The 25,308-nt window shown below is 44.3% G+C and overlaps 1 protein-coding gene across 17 annotated transcripts in view; it reads left to right on the forward strand.

Moving 5' to 3' along the window:
• The window catches only part of Ablim1 (actin binding LIM protein 1), a 295,966-nt gene that overhangs the window by 188,633 nt on the left and 82,025 nt on the right, over positions 1-25,308 (forward strand). For all 17 annotated transcript variants that reach the window (XM_087185683.1, XM_087185686.1, XM_087185680.1 and 14 more), the window contains 2 exons: positions 8,733-8,859; positions 10,181-10,274. In XM_087185683.1, coding sequence (XP_087041809.1) covers positions 8,733-8,859; positions 10,181-10,274 — 221 coding nt within the window. The remainder of the gene's footprint in view (positions 1-8,732; positions 8,860-10,180; positions 10,275-25,308) is intronic.

Genomic DNA, 25,308 nt, shown 5'->3' on the forward strand with positions numbered 1-25,308 from the left:
GCCTAGCATTTTATCCTTTGCTATGTTTACCCCCTACCATGGTATTGCCGTAACATGCTAAAAATGAAAATTGTGGACTCATTTCAGTGACTTGGTTTAAATGTGAAACATGAACCATGACTGGTCATAGGTGTCTAATTTGGGACCTGGCAGCGTTGAGTGGCCCAGATGGAGATGAAGGTCAACATTTAACAATACCTGCTTGCTGAACCAACATCCTTATCATTACTAATCATGGGGCCTTTTTGGTTAAGGAAAGGATTTCAAATACCCAAAACCTTTGAACTTCAAGTTCGTAGAGTATAGGCCAACTCTTATGTTTAAAAATATCCTAAGAAATGTCTGAACTTTTCAGAGCATGTGTCACAAGCTCAAGGGCCTGCAAAGGCCAGGCTGTGACCTAGATGCATGTGTTCAGTTCAAGCATGAGAGCAGGGGCAACTGACACCTAGACCCACTGAAGGGGTGGGAGGGACTCTGGCAAGCTGTGTACCTCCTAACACTTAGAGGGCATGAGCCGGGTATTGATGCAGCAGGCAGCAAGCATTGAACGCATGGTTGGGAGGCAGCTTGTTAACCTGGATCCCATGTTCACGTCACTCTTTCGTGTCCTCTTTTGACATCATTTTATCTCACAAGATTGGGAAACTCATGTTGCATAGGAACATTTGAATGAGAAGATATTAAATGTAGGAGCTCAAATTAGCCAAACACTGGAACTTAGATTGAGTTCTTCCCAGGGATAAAGTATCTCTAGTCTGTTAAAAAGATATTTTTTAGGGTCTCCAAAGTCTTATTTCACTTTTTATTAATAGCAACCTAAATCTGAAATGGTTTGTTTTTATTTTTTATCTATATGAAGCCCATGAATTTATGTAGTAATTTTGTTTAGGACAAATAACTTAAAAATTTTTTTATTCTTACTGTAGAAAAGAATTCCCAGAAAGCTTGAATTTTGAGGAACATATCTGAACAATAGTTTCAATACTGAAACTGATTTTTTTTAATTCTAAATTTTAAAACTTTTACAGTAAAGGAAGAGCATGCTTTGAACTGTCTCAAAATCCCTGTGGATAGCAACATCTCAGTATCTCAGCAAGCACTGCTTAGATGAGCAGAGTTTTCCTCAAGATTTTTTTTTCTTTAGTTTTTTTGTTTTTGCTTTTTGTTTTTTGTGGGGGTTTTGGTACTGGGGATTGAACTCAAGACCTTGTGCTTCCAAGGCAGGCACAGTGCCACTGAGCTAAATCCCCAACCCCTTTTTTCTTTAGTTTTTGTTGGTTGGTTGGTTGGTGGGTCGGTGGGTCTTTTGTTTTGTTTTTGGTTTTGTTTTGTTTTTTGTTTCTCAGTATTGAACCCAGGGCCTCACACATGCAAGCACACACTCTACCACTGAGCTACAACTCTAACTCAACTTAGGCTTTTTGATTTGTATTCTTTTCATGATAATTCTTTATTGGTGGAGTCTTTACCTATGAGTGAACAGTTACTGTTCTCATTCCAAAGAGGGTGTTTTTGTTCATTTGCAGTTGTAAAAGGCGATAGCCAGAGAACCAAACCCGTGAGTGGAGGTTAAGTTCAGAGGCTGGCAGAGTAGGGCCTGGCTTCAATGGCATTGAGAACCAAAGACAAGCTGCACGATCAATCAGGTGCTCTTTGGCTGTGGGCATTGAGCAGAGCCTGGGCCTCCTCTGGGCCCTTTGTTTCCTGTGTATAAAATGAAGTACTTGCATCAAATGTTCTACAAAGTTTCCCTGGCTGTCTGTAAAATCTGTGGTCTGTAAAATGTGGACAATCCTCATTTGGCCAGGTGAGTGGGAGCCCTAGAATGGACTGAGATGACAAGGCCTGAGGTCACAAGACCTTTCAAATGTTCAAAACTGTGCACTTTGGGGTGTTCATACTATGAGGATGATTATGGATCTAAGGAGAAAACAAACTGGCTTCCCCAGAGACTGATGGTGGCCATTTGTGTTTTATTAAGAGAAAGATGAGATGTCAGCAGAGACACTGAGGGTGTATGCGTGTGTGTGCCTGAAACTCAGCTTAAGGATTATGCAGTTGTCCCTTTTATCCTTACAACAGCCTGGAAAGATAGGTATTGTTAACCTTCCCATTTTCAGATGAAGAAACGAAGGCTAAGGGTTGCCCAGCTTGCCCAGGGTCCCTGAGTCCAGTGTCAGAGCTGGAAATGACTTCAGGTCTCTTTGACTCTAAAGTCCTTAACTGTGTTGCTGACTTAACTTACAGAAAACTGGGAGGATGAAACAGTGAAGAGCCTCACTTTTCTCTACTTCCATTACCCCCCATCAGAGCTCTCATTCCCACCCTTAATGTATCTTAGTAGATTCCTTAGCTTCCTGAGCTCTTCCGGGTCCTTGAAGCCCAGTCCAGTGAAACTCTATTCTCAGGTCCATTTTGGAACCTCACCCTTTTCCTGGGTCAGGCTGGACCCAGGACAGGTGTTTTAACTCCAGTGTTGTTGTGCTTTTCTTTCTGCTAACACTGGGTGGAAACATTTGAGTACTTGACCAAGGTACGCAATTTCTAGATCATCTCCTGTAGCCCACCTGAGCAGGACTCAAATCCTGCTCTCTCCTGGTCTCCTCACATCCTCTTACTAATGAAGTCCCCACCTTTCTCAGGGAGTTTCATTCAGGATGCTTGGAGTGGGTTGTTCATAGGACACTCACTTATTCCCAGTGGGCCAAATGGTGGACGTCCATACCTCTCCACTTCTGTCTTCTCCTTTGTCTGCCCCCCAGGGGCAGCTCCAGTTAGCTTCCTGCCTTCAGAACTTTACAGGCTCCAGACTTTTTGTTCATGAATGCTTCCGAGCTTCAGGACACTCAAGCCAGTCTTTCCCCCAAAGCCAATGAACATCAAAAGCTCCGCTTGGATCCACACAGGAAGAGAGCAGAGAGACTGTCCCCTTTCTTTAGGACCCCCTGCTCCCTCCCACAGCAGAAGGAAGGAAACCCTATCACCCTGCTGTGTGGAAAGCTCCTTTTACCTCTTCCCTGTCCCTTTATGAATTTTTTATTTCAGGGGTAGGTAGGCAATAGAGGCAGATTCTACTATCTTTGATAAGTCCTACAAGGCTATTCCTGGCACCCATTTTTGGAAGATGGTGCACTTATCAGTACTATTTTCAGCCCTGATGCCTTAGCCAAAAATTTGGAGACATTAGGAAGAGTTTTGTCCCATGTTGTGGAAGCTTGGGTCCTAGATGGGTAGCTGCTCTAACTAGCAGTTCCTACCTTCAGGAGTCCTTTGGGACATGACTGAAGAAAGAAGACCTGGGAGAGGTGGAATGGGAATTTAGCTACCACACAGTTTTCTTTCCTATGGATCTGTATCCTCAGCCCTCCTTCCCACAAAGGCACCTTCACAGAGTAGGACATCTTTTTGGCCCTTCCATTTCATGAATGGAAAAAAACCCCAGGAAGACAGAAATCATTCTCCAGGAGAATACAGACATCCAAGTTGACAAGACCTTAAGTGCTGCCGAAGAGATGACATGCCTATTAGCTTAGGAACTCTGGTTTCCTCCCCAAAGCCATATGTCCTTCTCAACTTAAATATTTCTGCAGTCCAGATGTCCATGGTCCTCTGCCACAAGAATCAGATAGATTAAAGGAGGCAGGTAGGATGCCTATTGTTGAGGATATTTATTGATCGTGAGCAAAATGATATTATAAATATGGAATCAGGTGTGAATGTGGATATTAGTTTACCTTGGATATGAGTAGCCAAATTCCTTCTTTGCTCTGGCTCTTGGTACCAAGAGTAAAGGGCTTGGGACAAAGTGTTGGATTTTTTTGGTTTTCACATTAGGTCATTATTTCTCCTTGGTAGAACACTGGAAAGTTGCTAGTGTGTTTTATTTCCTTGATTCTTCTCCATATTCACCTATTTCTGACTTTGATGATAATTCCAGTGCCAATCACCAGCTTTCTATATTTATCAGCAGCTGCTTCAGTGATGTGGAAACAATTTTCTCAACAGCTGAAAAACATGAAGATGGAGAGTAGGACATTTTGTTCTGTCTAAAAGAGCTTAGTTGGAGTGAGCATGGAGAAATGAACATCTCAGCACAAATCTCTGGTCTTGGCTTCTTTCACATTCTCCCCAGCAAGGCAGCAGGCTCAGGGGAAGGTCCAGACTTTTTCCAGAGAGGAATGGGCGGTTGCATGCAATATACCAGAACACCTGAGGTCAGCTTTTGTTCTTTTGTGCCTGAAGGATTAGGACAAAGGAAGCTTAACCCCAGCCTCTGCTTCCAGCCAGCTGGCCCTAAGCGGTCAGCTTGGATGATCACTTCCCTAGAAAATGCTATGAAAATACCTTCCCTCCGTGAAGCACTGGGGAGGACACAGGATCTGAGTGTTACAGACACTACCTGTGGTTCGAAGGGCTCTTCAGACTGTTGGGCACTTTGATGGTGTGATTCTGAAGACTCACGGGCACCATGTGTACGGAGCCCTGCCGATTCCTAAAAAGTCCTCAGTGCAGAATGATCCTGGGGGCCATTGTTTGCAAATTGTGTCTGTGGTTCCTTCGTACCTCTGGGAGGTGCTTGTAAGAGGGCAAAGGTCAGAGTCAGGAAACCTGGGTTGGAGTCCTAGCTCTGCTCCTAGGCAAGGAAGGGGGACACTTACTCAAGGACTCAGCCGTACCCAGCCTTGCATTATGGAAAGGACAGCACCTTGCAGGGAAGGATCTCTTTTCTCTCTTAGAGCGACTTAACAAGCAGCTGTTGTTAGGGTTTCACAGATGACGAAGGAAAGTTCAGAGAGAGGGTGACTTGCCCAAGTCTTCACGACCCAAAAGCCCTTGTGCCCTAACCCTCTCACCGCAGCCACCCGTGTCCCTGGCCTCATTGCTCATGCAAGGAGAGACCTCAGACAACTCTGTCAGGCTCTCTTCATTCAACGGTCTTCATTTGCAGAACTGCAAAGCCATCTCTCAAGTTTATTTTCTGCTTTGAAAGGTTCTGGTGCACGGTAGCTTCCTTAATGTTTAAGTATTTGCTGCCACCTAGTGGGAGTTATCTAATGAGAAAGGAAGAAAAATTTCACTCTAACTTGGGTCAAAAACTATTTAATCAGGCAGGGCCGGGGATTTAGCTCAGTGGTTCCGCCACCTGGCTCGCCAGCGCAAGGAGTTTGATCCCCGGTACCAAAACAAAATAATAATAATAATAATAACAATCATGGAAGCAGCACAGCTATGAAGATTAAAAAAAGAAAAAGGTTAGTGGTCCCAGGGGTTCGGGAGAGGGGGTGCATAGACAGGTGCCCAAGTTGATTAAGGTGGTGAAACTTGCGCTGTATGATAGCACGGCATAGATGTCATTATAAACTCGTCCGTCATGGTGTCCAGCTTGTCTGGACCAAGCCTGAACCCCAGTGTAGAATGTGGCCTCCGGGTGATGATGTTACGTCAGGTTCTTTCATCAGTTATTTAAAATCTGCCGCTGTGGTGGGGGGGACAGAGGATGGGCTCATGGAAACTTTGCACCTTCTGCTCAGTTTTGCTGGGAGCCTAAACCTGCTCTAAGACTATTCTATTCGTTTTGTTTGGTTTTTGAGTTCCAGTGGGCTTTGACTGAGATAAATGAACAAAAATCCAGATTTTTTCCACCCGTCTTTTCGGAACCTTATAAAACTCAGTAGACTCTGGGTCGTATACATGTGCGTATACCATAACACATTCCAACAAAAATGGATCCCCACTGGAACATTTGCCGATAGCAGAAAGTCAATTTTCTCTGTCCCTAAATGTCTTCTAAATTTTGAGTTTCAAGTGTTCACTTCTCAGTGGAACTGGTCCTTTGTGGTTACGGACATTGGAATTTTCTCCAATTTTTAATAAACCAAAAATTACATTTTTAAAGTTTATTTTGTTTCAAAAAAGAAGGAAGCGGCTTTGCTTTCTTCAGGCACCTCTCCCCAACAACCACTGGCTGAAATACAGTAGCCTGTATCTTAACCCAGCCCCCCCGCCCCCGTCAGCTGTGGAGGGGCAGAGTCGAGGTGCAGCCTAGCTCCTTCTGACCTCATGAACTGTGACAACCTGTACACACTTAACTCTACCCCAAAGATGAGTTTTTAGATCAAGAAGAGTTCAGATTTTCTTTGGGAGTTTAAAAAAAATCTTTATGAATACAAAGAAGAACTACAGGCTCACCAAAGACCACGTTACGTTGACCAAAAAGCTCACTGACATCAGCTCCTATGAGGTCAATAGTTGTGCCTAACAAAGCTATTAGGAGAGAAGGTGATTCCACAGTAACAACTGTAAAGATACATAGAACACTTGAAAAAATATGCCAAATTGAAACAACATATCTTAAGTCTATACTGTCCTCCTATCTTCGAAATATATTTTAAATAAATATGGCCTTCCATTTTGATCTTCGTAGTAAAATGCTAGATGTGAGATTCCTTTATATTTTTGGCGAAATATCAGGCTACACACACACCTTAGTCTTTTTAAAAATGCTTAGTACTTTGTGACCGTCTAATATATACTTAGTTTGTAATGGGCTATACTTCAAGAAATTCTAATCAGGGCTGGGCATTTAGCTCAGTGGTTCTGTCACCTGCCTTGAAAGCGCAAGGACCCGAGTTTGATCCCCGGTACCAAAAAAAGAAAAAAAAAGAAATTCTAATCTGTGACATTAAGAACTTAGATTTTTAACTTTATACATACATAGTTACTCAGTACTTATTTTACATGCTCACGGTTAAAAAAATTCAAACAACACAAAATATGTGAACTGAAAAATGAAGGCCTCCTCCACAGAGGGAAGTTTCTTAAGAATTTCTTATGTTCCTATTCTAGGCATAGAAAACACACATACACTTTACTATTTTCTATGAATGAGCTTATGCCCCAAATCCTGTTCTACAGCTTGCTTTTCACACTTGATCTATTTTGGATATCTTTCCATGTCTGCACACAAACCCACCTCATTCTTTTTAACAGCACATAGTATCTCAACATTGACCACACTGTAATTGATTTAGCTAGTTGTCATTGATATCCATATGGTTATTTGCAGCTCCTATTGTTGCAGAAATGCTGCAAGAGGCTGGGGATTTAGCTCAGTGGTGTCACTGCCTGCCTCACAAGTGCAAGGTCCCAAATTCGATCCCCAGTACCAAAAAAAACCCCCAGAAATGCTGCAAGGAGCAAACACACACACACACACACACACACACACACACGAAATTTCTAGGTCTAAAAGGTAATGTTCACACCCACTGACCAAGATCATCAGAAACACACTTATAGTCAAAAGAAAAAGGCAGGCTTACTTAACTAGCTGCCACCAGGAGAAAAACCAGAAAACTGTGAGCTGGCTGTGGATGGGGTGTGGGGAAGAGTTTCAGGATTCTGCCTGTCTGGACACCTTCCGGGAGGCTCGGGGGAACAGGAGCAGAGATGAACTGAGTGGTGGTAAGAAGCAGGAACCGTGGATGCCGAGGCCTCTTCGGTTTCTGTGAATGAAAGTTGGGCTCAGAATGTCTTGGGTGAAGGAGGAGCAGTCATGGATGTGGTCAGAAGAGGGAGATGTTTAGTTACTTTGTGTTCTCACAGCCACTCAATGGCCTGGCATGCTCATTCCTTTTCTCCGTGAGCGTTGTGTATGTAGTTGACATTATGATCAACCTGCCGGGAGGGTTTGCTTTTGTTTTGGGGGGTTTTTTAAAGCAAAACATTTATTGGTACATTTCAGATAAACACAATAGCGTTCATCATAGGGAATTTGTACCTGTACACTATATATCTTGCTTCTTTTTATCCCATTCCCCACTCCCTTCAACCGCTTTTGCTTTCCTAGATTCATAGATTTTGAATGTTTTTAGACGATGCATTTGGTTTCCAAATAACTCGCACCCATATACATTCTTCTGGATTTAAAACAATACTCAGCTTCCCCTATACAATAATCAGAAAAATAAGGGCACTATAACAGCAAATATTGATAGGGCCACGTGCTGCACCACATCCATTATTTTATTGAACCCTCATCAGAGGCTCGAGATGGGTCTCAGTAACCTCTCTAGCTCCCTATGAGGAAGCCAAGGCTTAGAGAGGGCGAGTGACTTGCCTGAGTCACACAGTGAAAGGCGAGGGATGGAGCCAGGGGTGGGACCAGGCTCATTCCAGGGGCCACGCTCTTCACCAGGAAGAAATACTCTCTCCTCTCTCTGCTTTATGGGAACCTGCCAAGGACAATTTAAAGCTAAGGAACGAAGAGCTATTTAACTGATGACTAGAAATGTTTGAGAGTCTGCTTTAGGTTGATAAGCAAGTAGTGACCCGTTTAGAGCAATGAGATTTGCAGGCAGCAGTCCAGGAACTGCATACGTTGTGTTGAGCAGGCCATGCTCAGCTATTCCCACGTGTCCTCAATTAATAAAGGCCTATGAGCACTTCCTTAGAACCACAGCCAAGGCAGCTGAGCCCTGAGGGTGCTTAACCTGCACCAACTACCAGGTGAAGGACGTCTTTCCTGGTGGATCACTGGGGGTTCGAGCAGGTGCTGTACTGTTGAGGACAGGTGCTGGGAGATTTGCTGGGAAAGGTTCTGTGCAAAAAAGAAAATGCGGTGAAAGGGTGCTTAAGTACCAGGTGATGGGTGTGAGGGAGGGCTGCACTGCAGGGCTGGAGTTAGCGGAGGGAACCTGGTATAACTGCTGCCTGCCGCTCTCTTCCAGACTGTGCTGGCTGCGGAAGAGACATCAAGAATGGGCAGGCGCTGCTGGCACTGGACAAGCAGTGGCACTTGGGTTGCTTCAAATGCAAGTCCTGCGGCAAGGTCCTCACGGGCGAGTACATCAGCAAGTAAGACGGGCCAGGGCAGGGGTCCTTTCGGTGGGGATGGACGTCCTAGGTGCCCACCCCCACGCCTGCTAACGGACGTTCCCATCCCCAAGTACTTTTTGCTATAAAACTTTTTAAAAGAATTTTTATCCTACTTTTGCTATAATCTGGCTACTATACCCCTAATAAAATATTAATCATTGCCTAATTTAAAAATTAATAAAGCTCACATAATAGTACACCCTTTGCTGTAACCAATGAAGCATTTAATAATTTCCCTTTTGCTAGTTTCTCCCCTATGGGAGACTAGTAAACCTTTCTCCTCCCCAGGAGCAGCATATTTGCAGGACCCCCTGCTCCAAATATCCAAGGCCTGGGCGCTTAACCTTTTAAGAGCCTGCCAGGGAGAGGTTCGTGAGTGAGTTATGGAGTGCTCGGAATGATAGCTAGAGTTAAGCACCCTGGCCATGAAGGAGAATATCCTGTTCTACATCTTTTTATGCTTTGAAAAAATTTCCCCAAGCGCACAGAATCACCTCTTTTTAAAAATTAATGAATTTGATGTAAATATATAGAGGAAAAAAACCAAAAGTGGCTCGAGTTCCATAGCCTAGAAATCTAATCTCATGGTACTTCAGGCATCAAACTGAAACACCTGTGTTAGAAGAAAAACTAAATAGCTCCACAGGTGACTGGGAAGGCTACCAAAGAGAGACAAGAAAAGTGTGCGGCCTTTAAGCTCACATCAAAAGCTGGGCAGTAGCAGCCATCTTGGCTGTCGAAAGTGCTGCTTATTAAAACTTTTCCACATTATCACAGGTGGGAAATGGCATTTTGGGTTGTGCGCTGAAGTAAATGGAGGTCGCCAGCTGGAGAGGGTGCTGGGTCCTCAGAGCTAAGGAGGGCTGAAGAGACGGTGTGTGGAGGCTGCTGGGAGGCCCCTCAGGCCTGTGAGCCACGTCCAACAAGAGGGTATGGGAGAGAAGGCCTGGCTGGCCGGCTGAGGCAGATGAACACTGAGCTCACGTCTGAGCCCAGCTGGCCCCCCGAGAAAGGAACTCATGCTGGGTTTTCTGGTCGTACGTCCTGAGACCACCAAGGAGCCAGCATCGGTGACCATGGGGCGCCTTGGCTGTTCTGTGTGGCCTGGAAGACCCTGCTCGCTCTGGCTGTGCCCGTGGTCTGTGGTTTTGATTGTATCTGGACATGTCACCGGGTATTTGAATGCTCAGGAAAAGAGAAGCAAGTTCTACTCTCCGAGGAAAAGAGCTCAGAGTCATAGGGTTTTGGGTCTCCCCCATCCTCAGCTGCCTCTTCTCAGGAGCTGACTCTTGTCTTGCAGGGACGGCGCCCCATACTGTGAGAAGGACTACCAGCGGCTCTTCGGGGTGAAGTGTGAAGCCTGTCACCAGTTTATCACAGGGAAGGTGCTGGAGGTGAGTGAGTGAGGGAGTTCCACAAGCCACGGTCATTTTCCTCAGAGGCCCCCAGGAATGCACAAAAGGGGGTCTCTTTGTCCATCTGAGTCACCTATGGAAGAAGAAAAGAATTTGCGGATGGTCACAGGGACTTGTGTGCTGTACTCTCTTCAGAGGCAGTTGCTATCAAATGCTTGTGTGGAAATTGGAATGATGGAGAATTTAAAGGAAAAACAGTGACAAAGGCTATGTTGGGAATTAGGAGGACTATTTTTACGTTTAGAAGTTAGACGCGGGCGTTAGAGGCGTGTATGTGTGCATATGTCCATATGCGTGTACATGTGTGTGTGTAAGTGTACGTGTGTCGAAGTTACAGACCCGGGGAACAGAAGCTCAGAACCGGAGCTGAGAAAGGAAGAGGGGGTGAAAGGCAGAGGCATTTATATCCCCACCCTCTGAAACCACATCCTGTGTGACGCAGAGCACCCTGTATCTGGGTCTAAGTCGAGTCCGTACCCTTCAGGTGTGACTGCGGTCAGTCAGAGAGTCCTTGCCATCTCAGCAGCCCCCAGCGCCACCTGTCTCTGGCTCCTCTCACCAGGCTCTGGGGCCAGAGTTCGGAGGAGTCATTGCCCCACTTCTCACAGGCCTGTGGGGTGTCAACCAAGTCTGGAGGAAAAGCAAAGACGCCTGCCACACTCTGGGGTGGAGAATGTGTGCAGAGTAGGACTCTCGTGGGGCTGTAACATCATTCCTCAGGCACCAGGACATAAATCCACCTGGCCACATCCAGACTTCCGAGGAGAGTGTTTCAAGGACACAGGATACTTATATCCAGGGGGTCCCTAAGTTGTGTCTGGCCATTCTCTCCTGTGGGATTTCACAACAGAGGGCCGTGTAGCCTCCTAAATCCTGCTGTGGGCTCTTCCCATGAAACATAGGGGCCAGTGGTGCCCCAGTGCTGGCATCTAGTGTGTGTAATTGTATGTGGCGGATAAGGAAGTGACTGTGGCCAGATGCTGCTGCCACTTAGCCAGAAAAAGAAGATTCTGGAAGGGGGAGGAGCAACTGCAGAGGCTTGGTGACAAAGACACATTTAGCACATGCAAGAACAGAAAGTGGCCCGGCGGGAAGATGGTGTGAGAGGTGATGCTGGAAAAGTGGGGAGAGGCCTTCAGGCCACATCCCATGGGCTGGGCTTTGTCCTAAGAGGGGTGGGCAGCCATCCTGTCAAGGTAGTAGGAGTGTCATGGGATTAGATCAGGCTACTGTACAGAGACGGATGGGAGTGCTCCAACATGCAGGTCCACGTGTTCCCAGAAGCACTGTTCCCAACAGTGAAAGTAGGGAGCCACTCCAGTGCCCAGCAATGGATGCATGGAGAAATAAAATTCCACACAGTGGAATATTTGCAGAGATGCTTGTCACAATGTGGGCCAACCTTGAAAACATGCTAGGTGGAAAAGGCCAGGTGACAGGTTGGAGAGCAGCAACCATTACGCTTCCAGTGTTGTGGTCGGACTGCTCAGACTTCAAGCCAGCCACAGAGGCCACAAATTATATGATTGTTTATATAGATAAACCCATAGAAACAAAACAGTTGGATGGCTGCAAGTGGCTAGGGAGAAGGTGAAATGGAGAATGGTTAATGGATTCAGGGTTTCCTTCGGGGGGATAAAAAATACTTGGGAACCAGAGGAGAGAAGGGCATAGAGAATGTATTAAAGTGCCACACAGTGTTCGTTGTAGGCCATGTGATTTCTCACTTGAAGTTTGTTTAAGAAGCTGAGAAGGGATGAGGGTGGATGAGGAGCCTGCTGCACATCTTGTGGGGAGGAGGAGTTTGGAGACCAGTCCTGCCCCCTTAGTATGGTGACTAAGCCCCGCTGATTCACACATTGAGGTGTGACACCAGCTGGAGTCCCCGTGTTAGCTTGGCCTACACACACACACACACACACACACACAGTGAGGTGGCAGGAGTCCTTGTGGCCTCTGCGGTGAAGCTTAATTGGCAGTCCAATGATACTTCAAGGCTGGGTTCTGGCTCAGGGAGAAGCACATCCCCAGGGAAGCTATTGGAGAAGGGGATGTGACCCAGTGAAGGCCATTTTGAAGTCTGAGTGCTGATGTCACAGTGCTCAAAGTGTGCTGATTAGTGCTCCCTTGCCTGTCACCCAAATCTATCTTTCACTCCCCAAAAGCCCCAGAGAGCCCATCAAGGGGTGCCAGACTGAGGCCCAACAGAATTTCCCTTGGACTTCCCAAGTGTGGTCTGCATAGGACTGAAATAAACCTGTTGAGTTGGGAGCAGGAAATTTCATTTTAGAACAATAACAAAATACTAGAGCCGTTTCCCAGATGTTCAGCTGTAGGAAGAGAGCCAGGAAGATACTGAGCACAGCACCTGAATTGAGATTGCGGTGTTTGCAGAAGGTACAGATCAAAACAGCTGTCTCATTAGTCCACACATGGAAACGTGTTCCCCCAAAAGAATTGGGATGCAGAAGGGCTGGATGCATGTGTGTCTGTGTGCTGATCATCTTCAGATTTAGTTCAACAGTTGCAGGAAAAAATATCTAAAATAAAGCTGGATCCAAGAACATGCCATATTGAAGAAACATCTGCTTACTCTGTACGCAGAACTCTGTATTTCAGTGTTCACTGGGGCCACAGAGGCCTTTTCCCAAATTGGCTTCAGGTTTCAGGGAAGGCCACTTGTGGGGCTCAAGGCTTGGCAACTTTCCACGCAATGCTATCAAAGTTGGACCATCCGGGAGTAGTTTGCATGCACTCAGCCTCAGATTCTGGGTCCACCCAAGTGCCATCCCCCTTAGCTGGGTGTGTGATTTAGAACCATGTCCTGCGAGGTCAACACAAGATTTGTGACTATTGGTGAGTCAGCTGGGTTTGGTCACCAGGCATAAACAGAGCTGGTCTCCACACTGCTCTTGTTCTCTGGCCTGTTGTTGGTGAGCCATTCTGACTGTGGATTTGTTGTAAATCTGTGAACCTTTGTTGTGTCTTTTTCCACCCATAGAGATTATAAGCATATCTGCTATGTAATGGCAGTGGCTTAAAACAGCAGAAATTTGTCCTCTCTCCATTCCTGAATATAGTCATCCGAAGTCAAGGTGTCAGCAGGGCTGTGCAGCCTCTAGAGGGCTGGGGGAGGGGCCTCCCTGCCTCCTGCTTCTGGTGGCTCCTGCTGTTCCGTGGGCTGTGGTTATATCACTTCTGTCAGTCCTCTTGCCTTTCTCATAGAAGGACACATGTCATTGATTTAGGGCCCACCCCGATGACCCAGGATGACCTCATCTCAAGATTCTTAGCTTAATCACATCTGCAAGGACCCTTTTTCCAAATAATTTAGCCATCCAGAGATGTCTGTGGACACACCCTTTGGGGAAGAGGAGTTTACCATTCAGCCTCCTCCAGGAAACCAGGGACTCACCCAAGGATCAGCCTGTGGGGAGCCACAGCCCCTTTGGGGTTTAATTCAGTGCTCACCAAGCATCAGAGTCCTGTTAGCACCTTTCTGGATATGGTTTCGCACAAGGTCCCACCAGACACCTGAGGGGCCTCTGAGAAGGAGAAGCCACAGGGTGGTGATGAGAAGAGACGCTCCTCCTCCAGATGTGGCTGTGTCCAGGTGCAGCTGTATCCAGGCACTGCTGTGTCTCTGATTCCCAGATGCTTTGGGCAGGGCCTATAGCTGCATGGCCTGTGACTTCTAAGCTCCACGGCCTGTGACTTCTAAGCTTCACCCTGCTTTCATCTCTGTCATTCCTTAGTAGTTGTAAACCCCACACATCTGGGCAGCCTGTGGTGGGTTTGCGGGTGTCTGCAGATCACGTGGCCTAAGGAGAAGGGCCCCGGGTGACAGGGAACCATGGGCCTGCTCTTGGCTCTGGGACTTACCAGCTGGGGGACCTTTGGTGAGCCTCTCAACTTCTTTGAGGGTCAGTTTTCCTTTTCCTTAATTACAGGCCTTAGAAATACAGATGTAAACCCAAGGCTTGGGCTGCTTGGCTCCTAAAGTCTCCTTGGCTCTATGGATCAGAATTCTGTGGTTCTCTTGTCTTAGATCCAAGGGATCAGAGCCAACAGTCCTTTTCTGGAGGTGTTTTCTGGAAACTGCCATGTAAAGCTCAGCATACAGCATGCACTGAAATTATGGCTTTATCTGTCATCCCTTGCCTTCAGTTTTCTGTTCACCAGCAAGATTCTCTTTTTAGAGAGATCTTACTATAAAGGGCATGTCTTTAAAAGTTTATGCTAAATTGACCTATGAGTTCAGGAGGATTCTTTAGATGTGTACAATGTGTCTCCTAATTAAGAATCCAGAAGCAAGTTAGTGTGAGACACTGGAGTTCACTAATCGCCTCCTAACTTGCTCCCTCTTTTAAACTCCTCTGAAACAACTTTCCTAACCCCTTCTCCCCCTTCCCTTCCTCTACCTCCCCTCTGCTGTAGAAGCTACAAGAGACTTCAGATTAGGTCACAGATGTCAGTGGAAATGGAGAATTCCTGTGGTATAGATGTCCTTCCATCTCAGGTGGCCGGCCCTAGGAGATAGATCCCTACACTAGCAAACTTGCTTTCCTGAGTGCAGTGTTACTTGCCAGCTTCCTGAAGAAACAGCCACAGAATAGTTCTGTAAAGACAGCACAGAGGGAGCGAATATCAAACAGAAAACAAACTTTAAGAGTAAAAGGACAGGGTTTGTTTGGTGTCCCCTCCACCTGTAGAGTGACTGCTCCACCTGTAGACCGAGGGTGGCTTTATTGTTCCTCCCTCATGCTCTCTTGCACAATCCCCATCACCTCAGGGGCTCCGTGGTACACTATTCATTCCAGACAAATGCTCCCACCCATTACACCCCTTGCAGAGAGCAAGAGATGCTTTCTTGGCTGGTTGCTGGAGCCTTCTCCTGAGCCCTTCTGGGGAACCCAGTGCATGGGTCATGTCTGGATTCTCACGGGGGCGGGGGGCAGCCTTCTCTTGCTTGTGTTTCACAGGTTTTCTCTTTCTCATTTTCCTGTCACCACACCCAGCAATCAGCCAACGCCCCTGGGTGTGACTGGTCTTTCTGGAAGAGGTGGTGGCACCTGTCTTCCTGGGGTGGTGTTTACTCTGCCGCCTGTGCTTCCTGATGAGGAACACGTACTGGTGTCTGTCAAGGCCTGTGTTTCCTCCACGAGAGAAAGAGACCCTGAGGAGAACAGAGCAGTCCTCCAGACCCCTCCATGCCGTTCCATGCGTATAGCAGGGCCCGTCACTGCCTTTGTCTGTTAACGTGGATGGGATTTATACTTGCAGTTAGACCCGTCCCGCTGAATGCCTGGAGTGGAGGAAATGGAATCACAACAGGATTCAGTCAAATCCTTTTCCTTCATTCTCTGAGGGATTTAAAATAGGTGGCTTGGTTTTGTTTTGCTTTTTAACTGATTAAAACACTGCTTTTTCATAAAACCCAAGGACAAATGTTTATAGTATTCCTGGGAGACAAATTTGCATCATAAATTGGAGGTCCTTATCCCCTTTCTTCCTTTTAGCATAGGTATTTTAAGCATATTTTGGTATAGTAGGTATAACAGTGAGATGGTCTTGTTGTGCCTGGGCTAATTTATTAGCTGGTGAAAGAAATTGCTTATCCCATGGCATTTGCCTGACACAGTCTTTTTGTCACTGTTGAAGCTATAACTTGCCAAAGACAGGCTGAAATGGCAAGTCCTTTCTTTTGTATGCATATCCTACACATACAAGGCAAGAATCATAACCCACACCTGTGCAGAAAATGAATTGTATTCTTGTTCTTCTCACTATGCTCAGATAAATTGATGCTTTCTTCTACTTAATTATGGATCCAACTATTTTTGAGGATTGTGGAAAGGGAAAGAATTGAATTATCTTCATAGTGTTGATGAAGATGTTTTGTGCCCCAGTAGACAGTGAACCACCACAATATCCGAACTTTGTGTAGTATTTTCAACATTTACAAGTGATCTCATAAATATTTAGTTCTCACAGCGGGCCTGTGGAGTGGTCAAGGCCATTACAACTGCCTTCCATTTATAGATGAAGCCGCTGAGTGCTAGGATTTCTGGAGCTAATTAGTGACAGACTGAAATTGGAAAATAGGTCTCTTGATTCTCAGAAGATAGGACACACACACGCGCGCACACACACACACACACACACACACACACACACACACACAGCTGTGTGATCTAGCTGACGATAACCATTGTATAAAATAATCTGAGTGGGGCCGGGGATTTAGCTCAGTGTTTCCGCTGCCTGCCGCACAAGCGCAAGGACCTGAGTTTGATCCCCGGTATGAAAAAAAAGAAAAATCAGTTTTGGTATAAGTAGCTGAAGGACCTAGTGGAATGGAGAAGCCCTGTCTCATTAGTGTCTCATTAGCCCTATTATACCTATTTTGGGGACAATAAGTATTTGCTGCGTGGTTTACTTTTTACCAAGGTAAAGTGTCACTGCAGATCAGTGACTTTGCTTGTGACCGGCTGCATTCCTATGGAGGCAGACCTCATGTTGTCTTGGCTCCTTTATTCAGCTGTAAGCTCCACTAGTGTTACAGATAGATGACGCTGTCTTGGGATAGGAAGCACATTCTCTTCACAGAGACCTTTTCTAGTGCTCGTCACAGCTCTGTGGATAGTTGGGAAGCTCCTATGAAGCAGGACTCATAGACAGTGGTCACTTTTTCTCTTTCAAACTCTCGCTGGACGCTTTCAACTGGAGAAATGGCTCCATGTTTTGCTTTGTTTTTTGGAGCTGGAGGTCTCATTATGTTACCCAGTCTAGCTTCAAACTCCTGGAGTCAAGTAATCCTTCCACCTCAGCCTCCTAAATAGCTGGGACTACAGGTACCCGCCACTGTGCCTAGCTTGAAATGGTTTTGGTTTAAATGTGAATTAAGCAGAAGGTGGTGTTTCCATATTATGGAGCTGTGTAAAGGAATGAAATGCTAATTCATGATGCAACACGGATGACCTTCACCTATGCCAAGTGAAAGAAGCCAATCAGGAAAGATCATATGTCATACAATTCTATTTTTGTATGAAATATCTAGAATAGGCAAAATACCCAGAGACAGGAAGTAGACCAGTGGTTGCCAGGGCTTGGGGTGGGGGAGAAAAAGGGGAGGGACTGCTGATGGATATGGAGATTTTTGTTGTGGTTTTTTGGTTTGGGAGTAATAAAAATGTTCTAGAATTAGATGATGGTGATGGTTACACATCTCTCAATATATTAAAAACCACTGATTGTATACTTTAATAGGGTATTTTGTGATACACATTATCTCTTGCTCTCTCTACCCACATACACATATATGCATGTATACATGCACACACTGACCTAATACTATGCAGAGATATAGAGAGAGTAGGTATCCTGTCATTCTGTCTCCTTACCTACAAAATAATATTGATCATTGCCTCACAGGGCTGTGGGATTTGAAAAAAAAAGTCATGTAAGACTCCAGGTATACGTAGTAGCTGAGTTAGCTCTCTACTCTGTTTTCTCTTTTCTAGTCTCAGACAGTATAACTTATTGGGTATAAGAACAGTGAGTAAGGCACAAAATGAGAAGCTGAGTCAGAAAATGTCCTAATGCAAGAGTCTGTGCTCGGTTCTCTTCCTTTGTGGCAGTTAAATTTTCATTCTCTTGCCTGGTCACTGGTTGCTCCTGCACAGAACGGTGCCTTTGATCACAGAGTATGACTTGATTGATGTAAAATCTCCCCAGTACTGGAAAGTGACCCCAAGTTTAAATTCAACAAATGGTTTATGATGCAGTTATTTGCAAAGAATATCTTCTTGCTAATATTTTGTCCCTTCCATCATTAACAGATTGGGAATCAGCCCAGGCAGGCATAGTGCATTAACATGATAAATGATTTAAGGAATCATTTATGTACCCCCCAAAAGCTACCCAGTTTCTTTTCCATTAACAACAGAGGAAATGTGTTGTTAGGGTAACAGAAGACTGTTCACAAGCAGCAAAGATTTGGTATTTATGGAGAAATCACTCCATTTCCTGTCAGCACAAATGCAAGGGCTTCCTTATCCGGAAATGACAGTTTGAAAAGAATTTGTATTTATCTTGAGTTAAAAAGATGTTTTGTTTTTCAGTTTTATTTAACTTCAGAAAGTTGGCTCAAGTGAACTTTTTTTCCTTCCTTGTTTGTTTCTTTGATTTGAAATACACGATTTAATTTTACTGTTTGATTTTGCTCCAGGTTTAGAAAAATGTGTTAGCTTCTGCTCCAAATCAATAGTCAGACTTAAATACTCTTATTCAAATTTTTATATTCTTATATTTTAGACTTATTCTTATACAAATATTTTCCTTTACAGCCTAACATTATTGTGATTTAATTGTGAGGTAAAATGAATTTTGAGGCTGCACTAGGTTCCACTCTCTTTTGAAAGAGCATCCTCATTAATTTACTTGGATCTTCCCAGCTGGCCTGTGGTGGCTGGAGAGACAGAGAGAAGGGGCTGTCTACCTGCCCAGCCCCTGCCTGCCTCCTGGAGTCTGGGGTGGGCCCCTGCCAGGCATTCTAGCTACCTCTTTGGCCTCCAGCAATCCCCATGAGCTTCCAAATCCATGAAAACTCCTAGGAAAGGTGGCTTCTCAAGCTACCTCCACTCCGTCTCACTCTTGTACTTCGTCTACCTCATTTCTTTCCATGAATGTTTAACTTGGGAAAATGTGTTGAAAAATGGCACCATCCAGAGATCACCAGGATAGTTTGTATTTTGAGCACAGTTGCCTTGGGCTCAGGATCTAATGACAGATATTCAAGATGAAACGGGAGCATTTGGTCCCTTGGACCTGGGTGGTGACGCTGGCGTCATACCTCTCATATTGGAGACGAGTTCCCTTCTCCCTTGTTTTACACTTGAATGTGCTCGCTTCCTGGACCTCCTGCTGTCCCACCTTGTGGTAAATGTGCCAGTCCCAGTAGATGGACCTGCTTGTGGTTTGCCAGCTACTCAGAAGGAGTGAAGTTAGAGCTGGGCCCATCCAGGCCAGCCAGGAGTGAACTGGTACGGTGATTCTTCTGCGAAAAGGGAAACTCTCCAGTGCCCTTACGAACTGTTTATAAGCTATTTTAATGGCTTTATAGCAAAATGCGAAGCTGTTGGCATTTTGGGAACACAGAATCTAGAATATTGGAATCTTAATGTGGCTTAGCGATGAGGTCGAAGAGAAAAATGTGAGTAGAGAGGACAGATCAAATCAGACACATCAGAGGTGATGCCTACAGCCACACTTGGAGCTCAGTAGTCCTCAGCAAGATGCTTAGACTTTGAACCTCATCATCCTCTGCTGTAAAGTGGGGACAATAAGGCGTACCTCGCAGGCTTAAAACAGGTTAAAAAAATGAATCACCTGAGATAGTATCCGACATAGCAGGTCTCAAGAAAAAAATGTGTTTTTTTCATTTCTTTCATTTATAAAGGAAGAAACATGTTTTGCAAAAGTCCTGTTTGAATGTACTTAAAATTTCCTGTGTGAAGGAAGGAGGTAGGCTCACCTGTATTTCCTCTCTGATGTGATTAAGTAGAGATGTGTTGATGAATACTTTTCCCATTATGAATTTTGCCATTGCTTTTAACCAAAAATATTAAAGAGTTACGTAACCTAACTTTCTCACCAATCCACTAAATACCTGTTCCTTTTACTCACCTGTGAAATAATGCCCACATGCCTACTTCCTATCTGTTAATGTTTCTCTTATTGTACTCACTGTATTCATCTGTTTAAGTATGAAATTGAACAGGTTACTGGTGGTCTCAAATCATTCTGTATAATGCCAGGCACAATGCCCTGATGAGGCCTTTACTGATACTCAGGATAAAGTGAAGAGATCTCTTGGCTCCTGCTCTTTCAGCTCCTTGAACCTCCCTGAGTTGCTTTGGAACAAGTTTTAGTCCACCCTTTATCTTCTGTCTCTTTCACCAAACGTACATCTGTTCACATGCACAGAGACCCGTCCACTGGACAGGTTGCTCACTAAGGGCTGCCCAAGGTGGTAGATTACTTGAACCTCTTGACTCCACAAAGTCATGATTTCTGTCCCTTTTCATCTGGAAACTCACACATTTTGAAATTTGCCTGGTGTATTTGAGGGAGCCTTAGAGTTGGTTAAATAAATGAGACCCAGATGAGTAACTGATAATCCAAATATAGACAAGTAGGGAAAGGTTAAAGATTGTTGGGAAGTGAGCTCAGTTCTAATGGTTGAGTTACTTCTAACCAGGTGGCTGAGAGCCACATTGTTTCCCTGTTTTCTTTGTAAGCTGGGATTCCTTTACTTCTTTGACAAACGTTTGGGCGCCTGCTAATGTCCCAAAAGGGAGGTGCTGGGATTATAGAGGTTATAAGTACCATCCCTGACCTCCAGAGTCTTAGAATTCAAGACTGGGGTTCTAAAAACCACTGTGCATAAGAACTACCTGGCTATCTTGTGTAAAGCATGGGTTTTCAGTACAGCATGGTACGGACTTTGAGCACAGCCCTCTTTGTTAACAGTAGCACATTGTGCACTTATAAATTGCATGGGGGTAAATCTCGTGTTTGATGTTTTTACACAACAAAAAATAGTTACTTGTGGTTTTAAAATAATATATGGGTACCCAGACTTCACCCCAAAGATTCTGATTCAGGGGGTCCAGGATGAGCCTGGGAATCTATGCTAACATGCCATCCTGCTCTGGGTAATTTTGGGGCAGAGAGGCCACAGATGCCAGTATGAGAATCTGGCCCTGTATTACATTGTAAAGGCACATTAGTAGAGAGACTTGTGACCCCTCAAAAGAAAAGCACACTACATATTTAGTTTACACTCCTATAATTATTATAATTTATAATCAGTAGCTGCTTCTTCATTTTTAGAAGCATTGTTTTGTTGTTAAAACCCTTACATTTCTTCAACAATGTTCAGGATTGCTTCCAAAACAGCTCACAGAGATTCCACCCATACTTAAAAGGTCTTTGATCAGCTGATCTTTATGTCCAAATAATCTCCATGAAAATTTTCCTAAGTCGTCTTAGTCTTGTTGAAAATGACCATAGTTGTTACAGAATCTTCCCCGTAAACCTAAGAAAGGGCACCTAAAAAAAGCTGTGTTATGCGAATAAAGGTTCTGGCTCCTCCTCTCTGTTCACACAAGGAGCTTGTCGTCCCACTGACTGTCACCAGTTCATCTGAGACGTCTGTGGGTTGGTTTAGTTGAAAACAAATTAATAAAATGTCTGTAACATAGTAGGTATCCACTTTTTTGCTGCCATGAAAGCAAACAATGCAAAATATATATGAATCAAGGAAACTTGACAAGCAAGTCTTTTTCTTAAAATCCAAATTCCCCCAAAATACTCCAGGAAAATGAGAAAGATCAAAGTAATAAGTGGAATAAATGGAAATCGACAGACTGAGTTTTACTAAACTTCTACATGTGCCCCAAAAGAATGACTTGTGAGAGAGGGTTGCTGGCTGTTTGAAAGCTGTGATCAGCTAGCTGTACACTCTCAATTACCTCAAATCCAAGAAAGAAACTTTAAAAAGCATAAGAATATGGTTTCAACGCAAGCCTCTGCCTCAGGAACAATTACTGTCAGATTTACGATGCACATAATTGCCAGTGGATGTGAAGAAATGGTACTTTCCTCACCTGCATTTGCAAAAAGAATATCTACCCCCCCTCCTCTTTTAGAGACATGGTCTGGCCCGGTGTGGTTGCAGAGTGTGTTTAGTAAGTGGAGTGAGGAGAGGAGGCGTTGGAGAGAGTGCCTGCAGCTCAGGCTCACTGTTCTGTTTCCGGTGTGTGTCTCAGGAGAGATGCACACTGCTGCCTTAGGCTAGCTTCCCAGAGAACCCGGGTATGTAACCAGGGCAAGCAGGAGCCTCGGTCTGCAGAGCTTCTTCGAGGAGGAGTCCTGAGCCAAGCACAACTAAGGGACAGGATTGGAAGCAAAGGAGCCCTGGCATAAGGTAAAGCAGGCTTTGCAGAGGTGCCCTGTGGCTTGCAAGGCAGATGTGAAATCTCTGGCTTCCTGGGTGGTCAGAGGCCCCTAGCGTCCTCTAGATGTGGCAGCTGGGTGCTGGTGACAGACTACTTGTGTTGCCCTGAGATTCATTTACTAAAACTTCTGTTTTTCTGAGAAGGGTAGAGTATTTCCTTTTAAACCAGGTCTATGATTTTCAGATTATTTCTCCAAAGGCTGAAAAGAAAGTGGTTTTCATATGTTTAGCTGGTTTTGTTTTGCCTGTAGTCTGTAGAGCACTGTGGAATTTACATTTTTGCAGTTCTTGGGATGGACCCCAGGGTCTTTGTACCAAGCTACATCCCCAAGCCCTTTTTGTCTTTCATTTTGAATCAGGTTCTACTAAGTCACTGAGCTGCCCAGGCTGGGTTTAAACTTGTAGTCCTCCACCTCAGCCCCGAAGAGTGCTGGGATTACAGGCGTGTGACACCGTGCTTGGTTTGAAATTGACTTTTAAGATGAAAAGATTTTGAAGTCATTTTGGGAGATTTGGTAGTACAAGTGGTATGAGACAATGAATAGATTTATCTGTTACTGTAAATGTATGAGGGTTTTTTCTTCTTTAAAAAGTTCCCTAATGAAAACAAGGCTGCAAACTGCTTATAATTCACATTTTAATACAGCTACAATCTGAAAGAGATTGACTGTGTATGACCTTTTACCACCTGTGGGTTTGTGATGAATGAAAGAAATCTGGACATTCTGACCTTTATAGTGAAAAAAGTTTTCTAAAAATCTGGTGATCAAACCATGTTCTAAAGTTGTTTGGTTTTTTTTTTTTTTTTTTTTCGGAAAAAAAAATGTTTTAAAGTGAACTATACTGCCAGTAAAGAAGAAATGAGACAAGAAAATTATCCCAACTGTGAAAGAAATAGATTTAAGATTTGGGGAAGGAAAAAAAAGTGAGTTTGCCCAAGCCCAGCAGGAGTGTGGTCCTATAGCAGCTTCATCTATCTTTTAACTGAGATTGGAGATTAAAAAAAAAAAAAAATGTGAGCCTGCTTTCTCTGAAGGTCGCAGAGGAATGTTAAGAGGATGTGAAGTCATGTAGATGATCCAAACAGGTTCTGACAAGTAAGTAAAAAATAACTAATTAAAATCTAATTGTTGCCATTCTATACTGGCTCAAAAGGCTTATTGAGTTGTCATGTGCTTATAGAGTAGGTGAGTTTGCCATGGCTCATTGGTATAAATTACTTTTTGAGAAGGCTTTTTAGGACTGTGTGGCCTCGAAAATCTCTTGGTAGCACTTTGAATGAAAGTTGTGGTCAAATGTTTTTGAATGTATTGCTCAGGGATTTCCTGACTCAATGAGCTTGCACCCGGGGTGTCTCAACCAGGAGCAGGGAGTATCACATCAGTAAACCCTGGCTCACCCAACAGGATAAAGCAGTCAGAGCTCCTCAGTTCGTGCTCCCTGACTCTAGAGAGATGCAAGTCCTGTTAAGGGTTTTGCCTCCTGCAGGGTTTCTGGCCCTCATTCCTGGTGACATCTCAGATGTAGTCATTCTTTCTTGTGGGGGACCATCCTGAAGAATGTTTATCAGCGTCCTTGATTGTTGGCTGCGCTCTAGATAACAGAAGCACTCTCTCCCCAGCTGCAAAACTAAAAATATCTCCAGCCCTGCCTGATGTTCCCTGCAGGGCAGAATGCCTCTGGTTAAAGAGAGAACCCACTTTGGAGGCAGTCTGCTGAAGGGCAGGAGGGGAAGGACAGGAGAGGCACTGGACCCCAGATGAGCTGTACAGCAATTTAAGGAGACTAACAGGAAAAATATTTTGGCCTTACCACTTTGTTTTTATTTTGTTTCTCTCACAGTGCTGTGGTTGTATAGCAGACAAGCTTCTCATCTAGACTAAGTGCATCTGGGTATATACTATTTAAGCAAGAAAAGAAACCCATATAGTGACCCATTTTACAAAGCTGATGATGATTCTTAGCTTATTCATTCTGCAAATACAGGCTTTTTTATTAGGTGGGTGTGGGATGAACTTGGACACACCTATTTGATTTTTTTTCCCCCTGGTATTTGCTGATAAATGTTTTCATTTCTTTTTTATTTTCCCCTGCTTGTTTTCCCCACCTCTTTCCTAATGGGTCTCAAACTCTTCAGATCTTATAGGAAATGGACTTTGTTCTTGTCAATGAAATAGACTATTCATTGCCTTTCACCAGTACACGGAGGACAGTGAAGTCAATGGCTGGGATTTTTTTTTCCATTTAAAAATTTTCTTCTACCTTTAGCATATGTTACTGTGTACTTACTCTCAAAAGTTTACAAATTACAAAATTAAGGAAGTTATAGAAAGCAATCAATACTGATCCAAAACATCTAAAACAGGCCATCTTGCATAGTTCTATTTTACTTTTTTTTTTGATGGTCCCATGTTCCACTAATACTATAAATTTCATATTTATACAGTTGTGGTCTCATAAAAGAGTTGTCTTATAAAGAAAAGAAGTTGTGTATGTCATGCTTTCGTGGTGTCTGTCCAAGAACATAATGCATTGCTGTGCTTTTGATCACAAAGTAGATCTTGTGTTTACTTCCAAATGGAGGTACAATGTGTCAAACACCATGCGTCCTCTTAGAGACATTTCTTCATTATTAAACTGTACTCCCTCATTCACTAGATCTCAGGTGCATAAGTGCAGAGAATGTTAGTATTTTCAATCTTTTTGTCCCCAGGATGTTGCATAGTGCTTGCACATACTGTTTGCTCAGTAGTTGATGAATAAACAAACAAATGAATGGCAGTGATTGTCATGGAAAGACCACCAGGATCCTGTTGTGCAAGAAGCTCACTTGTTTGGGTCAGGGCAGAAAGGTGTGAGTGACATCTTTTCTCATTGTCACGGCCAGTACTTCTGGAACGAAAGGTGGGTAAAAGAATACCCTCATAAAAGTATTTAATCAAAAGATACAGAGGCCCTCAAACTGAAGGCCCAAAGACCCAGAAAAAAATT

The sequence above is a fragment of the Heterocephalus glaber genome, unplaced genomic scaffold (assembly GCF_053883595.1).
Source record: "Heterocephalus glaber isolate CG9 unplaced genomic scaffold, H.glaber_assembly_v1.0 deba00001497, whole genome shotgun sequence".
Classification (NCBI taxonomy): domain Eukaryota; kingdom Metazoa; phylum Chordata; class Mammalia; order Rodentia; family Bathyergidae; genus Heterocephalus; species Heterocephalus glaber.